Consider the following 12,898-nt stretch of genomic DNA (forward strand, 5'->3'; position numbering starts at 1 on the left):
CCGAATACTTTCGCAAGGCACTGTATCTGTGATGAAAGTGTGATCTGTAGGTGACAGAAGAGACAACTTCAGACTTGTGAATACGAGATATTTTACCTGGATTTCAGTCGCACCTTCTCGTTCCACAAATGTCAATGAAAATAGATGTGTGAATTGTGTAATTGTGTTGTGTAACTTAACGAATGACAACTCGCGGGTGGTGTGGTTTAAGATTAATTGACTTCATGATAAACCCATCGCTTATGTTTACCAAAATAATTGTACTGTGCAGATGCATGCTGTGAGGCGCGCGAGTACACACAACCTTTTGCTTGGCTTCTCCCAAGAGAATAAATTACTACTGTAATACCATTTACATGTTTAACTCCATATGCATTGTTTTGCCCATTGACTGAAATGTAGTTTAAATTGACAAGTGTTTTTTTCTTTATTGTCATAATTGTTTATTAGCCAGACCATGTGTAATATTCATATGTGTAGACATACTGAATTATAATTGGATGCATTTTACCGCCGTATCATACTGTGCTATGATTTTTCAACGCTGATACCGATTATTGGAGGACCAAAAAAAGCCGATGCCGATTAAAACAATTTTTTTTGTAATAATGACAATTACAACAATACTGAATGAACACTTTTTTTAAACTTAATATAATACATCAATAAAATCAATTTAGCCTCAAATCAATAATGTAACGTGTTCAATTTGGTTTAAATAATGCAAAAACAAAGTGTTGGAGAAGAAAGTAAAAGTGCAATATGTGCCATGTAAGAAAGCTAACGTTTAAGTTCCTTGCTCAGAACATGAGAACATATGAAAGCTGGTGGTTCCTTTTAACATAACAGCTGGTGGTTCCTTTTAACATGAGTCTTCAATATTCCCAGGTAAGAAGTTTTAGGTTGTAGTTATTATAGGAATTATAGGACTATTTCTCTCTATACAATTTGTATTTCATATACCTTTGACTATTGGATGTTCTTATAGGCACTTTAGTATTGCCAGTGTAACAGTATAGCTTCCATCCCTCTCCTCGCTGCTACATGGGCTCGAACCAGGAACACATCGACAACAGCCACCCTCGAAGCAGTGGTACCCATGTAGAGCAAGGGGAACAACTACTCCAAGTCTCAGAGCGAGTGATGTTTGAAACGCTATTAGCACGCACCCCACTAACTAGCTAGACATTTCACATCGGTTACACCAGCCTAATCTCGGGAGTTGATAGGCTTGAAGTCAGAAACAGCGCAATTCTTGATGCATTGCGAAGAGCTGCTGGCAAAACGCATGAAAGTGCTGTTTGAATGAATGCTTATGAGCCTGCTGGTGCCTACCATCGCTCAGTCAGACTGCTCTATCAAATCATAGACTTATTTATAACATAATAACACACAGAAATACGAGCCTTGGGTCATTAATATGGTCGAATCCGGAAACTATCATTTTGAAAACAAAACATTTATTCTATCAGTGAAATATGGAACCGTTCCATATTTTATCTAACGGATGGCATCCCCAAGTCTAAATATTGCTGTTACATTGCACAACCTTCAATGTTATGTCATAATTACGTAAAATTCTGGCAAATTAGTTCGCAATGAGCCAGGCGGCCAAAACTGTTGCATATACCCTGACTCTGCGTGCAATGAACGCAAGAGAAGTGACACAATTTCACCTGGTTAATATTGCCTGCTAACCTTGATTTCTTTTAGCTAAATATACAGGTTGAAAAATATATACTTCTGTGTATTGATTTTAAGAAAGGCGTTGATGTTTATGGTTAGGTACATGGAGCAACGACCGTCCTTTTTCGCGAATGCACACCGCACCGATTATATGCAACACAGGACACGCTAGGTAAACTAGTAATATCATCAACCATGTGTAGTTATAACTAGTGATTATGATTGATTGTTTTTTATAAGATAAGTTTAATGATAGCTAGCAACTTACCTTGGCTTCTTACTGCATTTGCGTAACAGGCAGGCTCCTCGTGAGGCAGGTGGTTAGAGCGTTGGACTAGTTAACAGTAAGGTTGCAAGATTGAATCCCTGAGCTGACAAGGTAAAAATCTGTTGTTCTGCCACTGAACAAGACAGTTAATCCACCATTCCTAGGCCGTCATTGAAAATAAGAATGTGTTCTTAACTGACTTGCCACGTTAAATAAAGTTGTAAAAAATAATATATACATTTTTTTTAATCTGCAAAATCGGCGTCCAAAAATACTGATTTACGATTGTTATGAAAACTTGAAATGGCCCGAATTAATCGGCCATTCCGATTAATCAGTCGACCTCTAGTTAAGACGCCCAGATGGTTAGGTCATGGTCAGTTGATCATGGTTGGAGATAAGTGAACATGCAAGTTGTAGCTAGCTAATAAAGAGCTACATTAAGAAATATCCTGTAGTACTGCATTTTATTATTATTTTGTACAAAGCTTGCCAAATAAGACACCATGGACAAGAAAGTTTCAGCAACTCAGCATAGATGCACAGTATTTACTAGTTGTTGGTTTCTGATGATAGTGGTTTAGAGTTTTTCTGCACCACATTTTTCACACCAACTGTCAGAAGTTGTAAAGCCTAGCAAGACAAGGTTGTTATTTTGATCTGGTACTCTTTCGGCTGAGAGAGGAAACCCCCACCTGTAACTTGAAAATAAGAGAAACAGATACATAAGAATACATAAGAAACAGAACATAAGAAACAAGATAAAACTACGGTGGGCACATTGTAAAGGACTTTACTCCTTTATGAACCGCTTTTGGTTAATGCAACAACAAAATGACACTGACACATCACCCATAGTCTCACAAATTTAATACATTGCATTTCAATAAAGGAAAACACAAAACAATTTTCCAATAAACATATGTGATAATATACACTATTTACATCTTTACACAGTTTATTTCTTTCTTACAAAACACAACACTGATAAGTTAATATATTCAAGCATTTTCTGAAGTGCACAGAACCACATACACGTTGGGGTATTATGTATATAAAAAATATATTTTGCATCACAACATTAAAGACAATGTTTAATTTTGCAAAGGGTTATTGCAAAAGTTATGTAGTTAAGACATCCGATCCACTTCCTTCACATATCAATAATAAAAGTTGACATGTTGCCCACCAAGAAATAAATGCAGCTTCATAGACTTGAGGACATTAGAGACAACATGGAGATGGGGTTATGTATGGTGCAACTCAAGGTAAAATGTGATGGTGTGTACAATACTGGCTTGTGTCATCTTTATCTGTAGGAGAGAGCAATGAATGGAGAGTGTAATAGGTGGACTCCATTGTGCTCACAAGACACCTCCACTCCCCCCCTGTCACAATTCAGGGCCAGGCCCAGCTCCATTGCCATCAGCAGGGGGCCCACCCCCTCCCCTAACAGATCAGCATTGGTGTCCTGCAGAGACCATGGAGCTACTGGCCTTTCTCGTGGACCCCCGCTTGAAAGCTCCCCCACTTTCCGCATGTCAACCAGACTTGGCTCGCCTCTGACACCACCAGCTGCCTCCTGAAGACCTTGGAATAGGAACAGCAGATCCACTCGAAGCTCCAGGACATTCTCCCTTGACCCAAAACTGTATCTGTGGAATAAAAGGTTAAGACAGGACCCACAGTACTTTAGCCTAAGAATTACAACTTTCAGTTTCCATAGATATGGAATAAAGTTATATAAAAAGTTGAGGTATGACAGCTAAGTGAGTGTGCCATCATGTCAACCAGGACTCTTACCGTGTGGGAAGCTTGCGTTTTGCCATGTATGGAAGAACAGGCTCTATGTTCAGGTGTTGAGGATTCAACACATAGAGATGAATCTCAGCTCTCATGACTGTTACTGACAGAACATCCTGACTGAGAAGGAACTCCAAATCTGTATCTAGGGTGGGAAAAGATCAACAAAATACTGTAAGGCCTAAATGAAATAAGCACTACTGAGAATGTGACAGTGGCACCATTCCTGAGTAGAATAATTTATATATTCTATATAACCAAGTCTAAGGGCACTTTAAAATGGAGATTCTCTACAGTAGGACAAGATACAAATTTAGTCCAAGAGTAGCCTTAATAAATTGCTAAGAAGCTACTTGAAATGACTGGATTTAGATTCTTACCTCCCCTGATACTGCCCTGAATCCCTTTGACGCCTCTGCAATGAAAACCTAACTGGCAGCAATGATAGACGCGTCTGACAAAATGAAATAGTGGTTGCTCAGGAAAGACTGTGCGCCGTAAACCTCCTTGGGCCATTGAACGCACCCGGAGACGATGTAGCAGTGCCAATTCCATCGGGTACGCGCTGGTTTCCATCCAAGGCGCTGACAACATTGCGCAATGTTGCCGCTGCGTCTCATCGCTCTCCCGTCGCCATCGTCTCAAGATATCTGTGGGTAAATTATTGGGACCATCCTGAAAAGCGGAGGACTTTGACAGTAACTCCTGCACCGCGCGACACTGTACTCCAATGAAATTAGTAGACACAGTTAAGAAAATTAAGGCAATCCAAGAGCATGTGGTAGAAGCCATGGTGATGGGTCCGTAGTTGGAGAGCTCCACTAGTTGTACCAGCTCCGTCCAGTGGTGCGGTGTATCTAAAAAAGACCGCTTATCTGCGTGGTTTATAGGGTATGCCCCTCCACTGACAATGGGGCATTCTGCCACTTAGAATTTTAATTCTGTTTCTCCACCCCCCTGTTTTGTTCGTGCCCCTAACTACCCATTTGCGCCCACTGACCCATAAAATGAGTTTGCATAATAAGGCACTCCGAAAACACCGACTCCAGTCATTCAAATTCAGCTACCGCGTATCTAATGACCCTAATTACACTATATTTGGACCATCAAGAAAGGTCTCATTTGATAGTCTCGAAAACCCAACCATAGGCAACAGTGATTATGGCTTAGGGTTGGGTTTTCGAGACGACTTATTTCCAGGACACTAGGAACAGAAACCGATGTTACTTTCTATTTGGATATATTTACGCACGTAGACAGTCCAGCTATCTTACATTTCATAAAAACTTACATTTAGGCATTGTTCGTCCCCTTCACCCAAAGCAATATAATTACCATGATAACAGTGTTCGTACTTTAGGGTTTGTAAAGTACTGTGGGCGCCGTATTTATGCTTAGCTTGAGCTGTGTGCCTGTTGCTACAGTACTACTATCGTTATGGCACTATAGGGACCACGATGGCCCCTGCAGTTTAGAGTACAATGTGCAGCTCATTTAGACAAGACAAGGTCCATACATCGGTGTTAATTTAGAGTGGATAAATAATCATATTTGAATGAATGTATTTGCAATGCTTGGAAGACATTTTTTCGACCAAGGCATTTTTTTGCGTGTTAAGAATCAGCCATTCATTATTTTTGTTGTTGTTACAAACGTAGTCAATCTTTGTAAAAAACCTTATGGAATATTATTGGCAAATGATTAATGTGCCCCATTAATCAGAGAGTATCACATTTAGTGTATTCAATGGCTTTTGGCTTGATTTCAGAGGTGGTCAAAATCAACTCTACAATGAAAACCCAAGAGTACACTCTCAGGACAGAATATTACACTAAAAACACACAAACAATATGACATGATATCTGTAATTATATACAATACATTTTTCCTACATACGGTATGTCATTAGGTACAACATAAAATCAATTTATTTTAAATACATTGTGGGTGGTGGTGAAGGATTCATGGGTAGCTGATTATCTTTATCCAAATGAAAAGGATTACAGTGATTAGGAAACCCGGCAGCCATGATGTCTTCATGATGTTTGTACATTGAATATTTGTTACACAACATCTATATAAGCTCATATTTCATGTGGTGTGTTGGTTTGGAATTTCATTATATATTGTGCAAAATGCCTTTGCAGTGTTGACAGAGATCATGGTCGTCTGCACATCAAGGGGCGGCAGTGTAGCCTAGTGGTTCGAGCGTTGGACTAGTAACCGGAAGGTTGGGAGTTCAAACCCCCGAGCTGACAAGGTACAAAATCTGTCGTTCTGCCCCTGAACAGGCAGTTAACCCACTGTTCCCAGGCCGTCATTGAAAATAAGAATTTGTTCTTAACTGACTTGCCTGGTTAAATAAAGGTATAAAAAAAATACAACACAGTATAGGACTTGACCAAGGTTCTTGTAAATCGTTTAACTTCCTAAAACTCTTTACACAGTGTTCATCTTAGAAAAATGTTCAGTGTAAGTTCATTGTTTGAAATGAATTTAGAGAGAAGCATATTCAGAGAAGTGACTGAGGAGACAGTGGTTCTGGTGGAACTCCTTGTCACAGTGGGTCAGAGCAGGTTAACCCTGTGCTTCAGTAACCTGCTCGGCAGAGAGAAAGCATTGTCCGGGTGGTCGGGGAGTTTCTCACCGCTCTGCCTTGCTGCAGGAAGTACGTCTCCTGGGCCACACTGCGGGTCCCGTACACAGCTGCACCCGCACTGTATTACGTAAGACACATTACAACTCAATGGGAACAGGGATTTATCTTAAGATAATACAAACTGCATAACGATAGCCTGTTCCCCCTCCCCCATCATCTGACTTGAGGAGGAGTAATGCATGTTGAGAGAGCCCCCTGCCAGTCATACTGACCTGACAATAGCCTCCTGCAGAGCTTCAGTGTGAGAGAAATGCGAGTGGAGCAGCGATGTGGCTCTCACAAAAGAATGGTCCTGGGCTCCCCCTGGCCTGCCAGACAGGTTGCCTGCAGGGACACAGCATAGGCACTCATTACAAATACCACACAAACATGGATGATCATGAAAGTAAAAGACAGAGGTGGTATATACACTATACAGCATCTTACTAACTTAAATCACCACTAAGTACTACAAATGCCCCAAGATTCCACAATCAGCTAAAACTAATAAAATGTCCCAAAACATCCCAATCAGCTACTGCAAAGCACTGAGTTTACTACTCACTCCAGCAGTAAGGTCAACGCTGGGAGACAGAGTTCCACATATGTCATAAGCAACAGACAAATAGAGAGAGGAAAAAAGGTCAAAGTCAGATAGGACAGCTAGAAGAAAAAAATAGAGCTATGGAATATACAGTGGTTTGACAACATTTCAGAGAGCTCTGAGAATATTAGAGCCTCACTTGTGAGCGTGTTATGTATACAGTCAATGTGTAGTGTCCCTGAGGGCCAAAGGCCCCCGGAGCAGTAGTCCTCAGATGTGCTTCCAGTCCATTCAGAGATGCCAGGTTTCTGAGATACTGGGGATAACCACAGGGTGATAGCTGATTAAATGGTATGACAAAATATTAAACTGCTGTAATAACATGTAGGGCAATAGTGGAGATATTCTATTTAATTTTCTAACAGTTGAACATGTGGTTGTCCAGACAAGGGAATCTCTTGTGGAACACTCATACATACACAAACATTTCATATCCCTCCCATATTCCCCAACAGTTCCTCACCACTTCCTCTGTGGCTGCAATGCCGCTGTAGAATTGTCTCTCTACCAGTAGGGCCAGTACCAGCCCTCTCACCCTGTACTGGTACAGTGCCGTGGAGAGCAAAGGGGCATCTGTAGAGTTCTCACAGGGCAAGGGGGAGGCGGGGGGCAAGCAACCTGCTAGACTTAACTCCCCTGTTGTTCCTTCACCCTAAACGCCTTATCTCCCACATTCCCCGTCCTCTGACTGCCAGGCTCTCGAGACTCCTCACCACTGAACCTGTGGGCTGCAGACTTTTCTCCACCCAGTGCAATACTACCTCCATTCTGTCCATTGACGTGACATCTGTCGTTGTTTTGCATTGACTTGCCTTCTCCCGCAAGACCTGACTCATTGCTCCCACCATTTATGTCGTTAAAACTGTGGTCGTACGAACCTCCTGTTACACCCTCTTCCACCTCATGGGACAGCTAGGGTTCTTGACAGGAGGCAGGACTTCCTGGGTCAATTTACCTCCCTTGGAATAGATTGGGATCTGTAGGACAAAGAGTCAATAATTTACACTCAGGGTTGCAACCATTCCAAACGTGTCTAACCCTAACTTTCACTTGGCTTTGAGATTACCATATCAGGATGGAACACATTATAACTCACTTGAGTAAGAGTGTTTACCAGAAAAGGGTCACACTTCATCTGGATAGTCTGGATTTTCCATCTGTAGATGCTCTACAGATGGCCATACTATAAGCAACTGCTTGGTAAGGTTAGGGTTAGAGCTAGTTAGTAGATAGATAGTTGAACTGTTACTGATAGTCTGTAAAGCATCTACATCAAAAATGTATGTCAAGGCCTGTTACTTAAACTGCTGACTTTGTAAAACAATCTAAAGCATAGCTTTTGTATTCAGAAAGTGATGCATAATACAACAACACAACTTAGAAGGAACCTCAACAAATTAAGATGATCACAAGATGATTGCTAAAATCTCAAAGGAGAGAAGCACCTAAATTATCAGCCACTGTTATCTGGTTGTATGTTTCAGTTTCAGTTTCATGAACCATGACTTTCACTGTGAGATTATGGGGCATCTGTGTGCTGTCAACCTTGTGGAGCAAAGACTTGTTTTTTGAGACATGTATATACAGTTAGTGTTTGATTCTAATCTGTGGTTAACTATTCCAGTCCTTTGGTGCTGCAAAGGTCAGACAGTTCACCTCCCTGGATAAATAACCAGCTAACACTAGAGGGCAGCGCTGACAGGCCTGCAGAATTAGGGCAGCCGTGGGTAGGAGAAGTGGGTCAATCTGAGAATCAAAATGTCACACATGAAACAAGGAAATAATTGCCAGGCTAGGCCAGAAGTTAATAAACATAAAAGATGAATGAAATAGGTATCGATATATCAACAAACTCCTTATTACTTACATGTGTAGAGTCAATGGTGCTCAAGCAATTGAAGATGTGGTGGGGTTCAGTGGAGCCTCCTTGTAAGTGGTAGAGGTACTGTGCCCATCGAACTGCAAAATCTTCCTGACTGTAGATCTAAATGCAAGGCAAATCAGAGGGAGACATATTTAGCATTAGCAAAAAAGTAATCCTTGATTTACACACAATGTGAAATTAAGACTTTTTTAAACTGCATTTTTGGTTAAGCGCTCGTAAGTAAGCATTTCACTAAGGTCTACATCTGTTGTATTCAGCGCATGTGACATACCATTTGATTTGACATGGATATGACAGATTGCTGTACACAGCTAAGATAAGTGTTAGAGATGACTGTACCTGGTAACTCTGGCGGATAGGGCCGTTATAAAAACTAAAGTGATTTATAAGCTGATCGAGGAGGTCACAGATACTGATGTCTGGTATTTCCACTTAACAGCTTAAGGCCTGAGAGAGAGCAGCATGGAGAGTAATTATGACATCTACACGGGATGGAAAGACAAAAACATCACTAAACAACCCTGTGGCATTTTAACTGGTTTAGTGGACAGGCATTCTCATTACAATGGTCTATACATCCGAGATGTGTGTGAATGTATCAATAAGACCATTGCACTTGATCTGGAAGCGTTTCCTCAAACATTTGAAGATGTCAAATAGGTATATCAATAAAAACAGGGATCATTCTTTGTACGCAGTTAGTATCAATAATCTCGCCGAGGGAACACATCTTCTCTGATGTCCCTACCTCTTCAGGATAGAAGTTGCAGATTTCAGCTCTTGTTGGGTCACCCTCGACCCATCATACAGGAAGTTAATGCATTTGCAAACCACCAAGAAATCAGTGTAAAATTACATAACACCATACCAATACTACTAATAGAATAGGGACTATAGTATGGCTGACTAAGGATAGAAGCCCAATTAAATACAGGAGAAGAGAACCTCAGATCTGGTGACAGTCCCACCTTGAGTTAGGCAGTGATCTCAGCCATAGCTTTCAGTGGGTTGTACTGGTTCGCTCAAAGGCTGCCCACATTTATCCCTCTCCATCCATACATTTATAAGGACAGATTAATAATACGAGTGGATTGTCAAATTTGAGTTAGATCCCAGGTAAAATGCATAGGCAGGCATACTGTTGATATACTATGCATTCACTATTGAACCAACTGTTGCCGGCAATTGGAGACTGCTTGATAAAAACTGATCAGAACAGCCCAAAAGTATTACTGGAAAACAATTTCACTTTGCAGATTGTGCCATGTCAAGCAAGCTACCAGCTGGCTGACGTTTAGCTTGTCCAATCTTGTTCCAAATGAAGTTCACGCACTCTTCTGTTTAAGAAAACACATTTAAAGTCAACTCAGAAAACTTTTACATTTCATAAAGCTTCTTTGCAAGACTGTTTCAGAAAATTTTAAACGGAATTGAAACCAGATTTACTTGCAGGTCATCAGTTACCACAGCCATGATCATGGCTAAACCCCACCTATATCTCTTAATCTCCTTTCAAGCCCAACCACACTGCTAACCTTATGCCTCACCTTTCATACAAATATAATTTGTTTTACATTTTCAGGATAGACAATTTACTTTGTGGCTGTGGCAACTATTGACAACCCCTTACTGGTTTGCAAGAGTAATGCAAGTCACAATTTAGTCATGTGAAAGTGCAGGTGTAATTAGAGTCAAGCAGTGTTGTTCTGAAACATGAAGTTCTAAACTCCTTTCGTTATTCTTTAACATATTTGGAGAAAAACAAAACCATAGTGTCAATTTGAGAGTTAAAAATACCACAGCATATTTTTGAAATTATTTATTTTTATTTAAATTAAGCAGAAATGGTGTTAAATGGTCCAGAAAAACATAACCAAGATTTTGGGTCCCTTGTGGCAGGTGCACAGAGGTAAACATAATAGAATAGAGAAGAGTAAACAGTTTGGGGAGTGTGGTCCAGTAACAGTAATGAATTGAAGAAAGAGACTGGTCCCAGTGTGTGAGGTGGTCTGAGGGAGAGATCACTCGTCACGTCCCTCATAGCCATCAGGGAGGGCATTCACTTCAGGGTTGTGGAACAGGCTCTTGTTGCCATCTCCCCAAGGGAAACGCTGGTGAGAGAAGAATCAAGTTAACATAATGACAAAGTAAATTAACAGGGGGCACATTCAAATGTAAATACTCAAGGCAAAATTAGACAATGCTAAAAAGTATATAATCAAAGAAACGTGTTTTGCAACAATAACTACTTAGGATCACGCCATTATTTATCACACCTTGCTGCGAATGCGAAGATGGCTGTAAGGGACAAACTCTGGCTCCACATGATGCGCAGCATGGTGCTGCATTTTCAGGTACATGTTCAACATGCACACAGCAACTCCCGGAAGGGCAACCACAAAGGAGAGGATCTTCCATGTTCTGGCTGGAGAAAACAAAAATATACATTGTTTGACAAGTAACAAAGGCTTCATTTACACTTAAGCCAGTTACAGTACATTTAACCTTTATGTTCTGTTTAAATACATTGTGATGTGACAAACATGTTGAAAACAGCTAATTTGGGGTCACTGGAATACTAAATCTGTAACTTGACTTTCCTTTGTGTGCTCCGCTGAGATCCTAAGTATCTCAATCTCTGCACATGTCAATGTCAAAGGCAACAGGTGCAGGGTGAGTTCTCATTTCCAAAGAGCCTCTAACTTAGCTAATCCAATCATATACTTTTTTACAAATATAAACCATGATCATGCATGTTCTGCCCCTGAACAAAGCAGTTAACCCACCATTCCTAGGCCGTCATTGCAAATAAGAATTTGTTCTTAACTGACTTGCCTAGTTAAATAAAGGTTAAATCAACTAAAAAAAAGGTTTAGTAGAATATTTAACCACATTTGAACTACTACACAGTTGAGTGCCACAGCACTTAATCTTTTAGATTTAACATTTTGCTGACCTGGGAGAACAGATGAAGAATTAAGCAAGTTACTGTTGGTAAAAGAGGTTACTGGATGAATAAGGTGTCATGCTAGGTTGACAAAGTCCTGCAGTACTGGCAGCACTCCAGGTACAGGTTTCCTACCCCCTATGGTCATGGAGGGCAAACATGAGAGCTACCCCTGAAGGCCTCAGTTATGGTCGAAATGAGTAAACGCCTTTAATAACTGATCTCCATGACATTGACATTGTTAATCACAATTGTGAAACGGATTTAATAATTGGTTTCTTCATTGCCTTCACATACTGCGCTAACGTTGCCTAGCTACATCTGAGATGGGACATTCAAAAACACAACCTAGACAGACGTTTGTAGGTTTGAAAGCTAGCAATAGGGTGTACAGTTATCTAGCCAACAAGCGTTAAATATCTAGTTATTTAAAAATTAACTAAAAACATTAACTATCGTAGTTAACATTTAATTTAACGGGGAGTCATGTTGAGGCCAAGGTCTCTTCTGCAAATGAACTCTAGTTAGCAAACTAGTCAAACATTGTGTTAATCCAGCCACCTGGTTAGTATAGAATGGGGATTTAGCAATTGACAACGAGTCCCGTGTAGCTAGGTATGTGGTCGATTTCTTTAACCTAGCTAGTTAACGTTATCGAATACAGCAGCTGTATGCTGCCTCGCGCTAACGTTAGCTAGCAAGGTCACGGAGGTACCACGTCCTCCAAGAATATGCTATGGTTTTGTCATTCGTAAATCGTGTCCTTCGAGCAATGTTTGTGTGGCATTACCTGTTTGCTCTGCATGACCATGGGCTGCTGTGGCAGAGAGTTGACGAGTCTGGATCAATGAGGACCGCAGGAGCGTTTGAGAAATTTGTCCGAAAGCCGCCATTTTCACTGTCTTTCTGACTCGATCAGCCGATGAACGGAAGTGATGTAGGGGAAACGTGCTCTGCTTAAATCAACAACCAGGCCACCGAGAACCGTCATCTGAAAAGAGAGGTAAAACACAATACAATACGAGTGAAATAATTTTCTTTACAAAAAATGTCAATGACACAATACA

At 40.7% G+C, this 12,898-nt stretch overlaps 1 protein-coding gene and 1 pseudogene across 1 annotated transcript; both read right to left on the reverse strand.

The window, feature by feature from the left end:
• Positions 1–5,601: 5,601 nt before the first annotated feature.
• On the reverse strand, positions 5,602–8,134 carry LOC135553923 (BLOC-3 complex member HPS4-like; annotated as a pseudogene).
• A 2,554-nt stretch (positions 8,135–10,688) lies between these two features.
• LOC135540085 (cytochrome c oxidase subunit 6A, mitochondrial-like) lies at positions 10,689–12,773 on the reverse strand. The gene is made up of 3 exons (XM_064966429.1): positions 12,622–12,773; positions 11,161–11,309; positions 10,689–10,995 (listed from the first exon to the last, which is right to left on the reverse strand). Exons 1-3 carry the CDS (start codon positions 12,722–12,724, stop codon positions 10,906–10,908), a joined length of 342 nt encoding a protein of 113 aa, XP_064822501.1. The 5' UTR covers positions 12,725–12,773; the 3' UTR covers positions 10,689–10,905.
• Between the last annotated feature and the right edge of the window lie 125 nt (positions 12,774–12,898).

Source organism: Oncorhynchus masou, chromosome 1 (assembly GCF_036934945.1).
Source record: "Oncorhynchus masou masou isolate Uvic2021 chromosome 1, UVic_Omas_1.1, whole genome shotgun sequence".
NCBI classification, from domain to species: domain Eukaryota; kingdom Metazoa; phylum Chordata; class Actinopteri; order Salmoniformes; family Salmonidae; genus Oncorhynchus; species Oncorhynchus masou.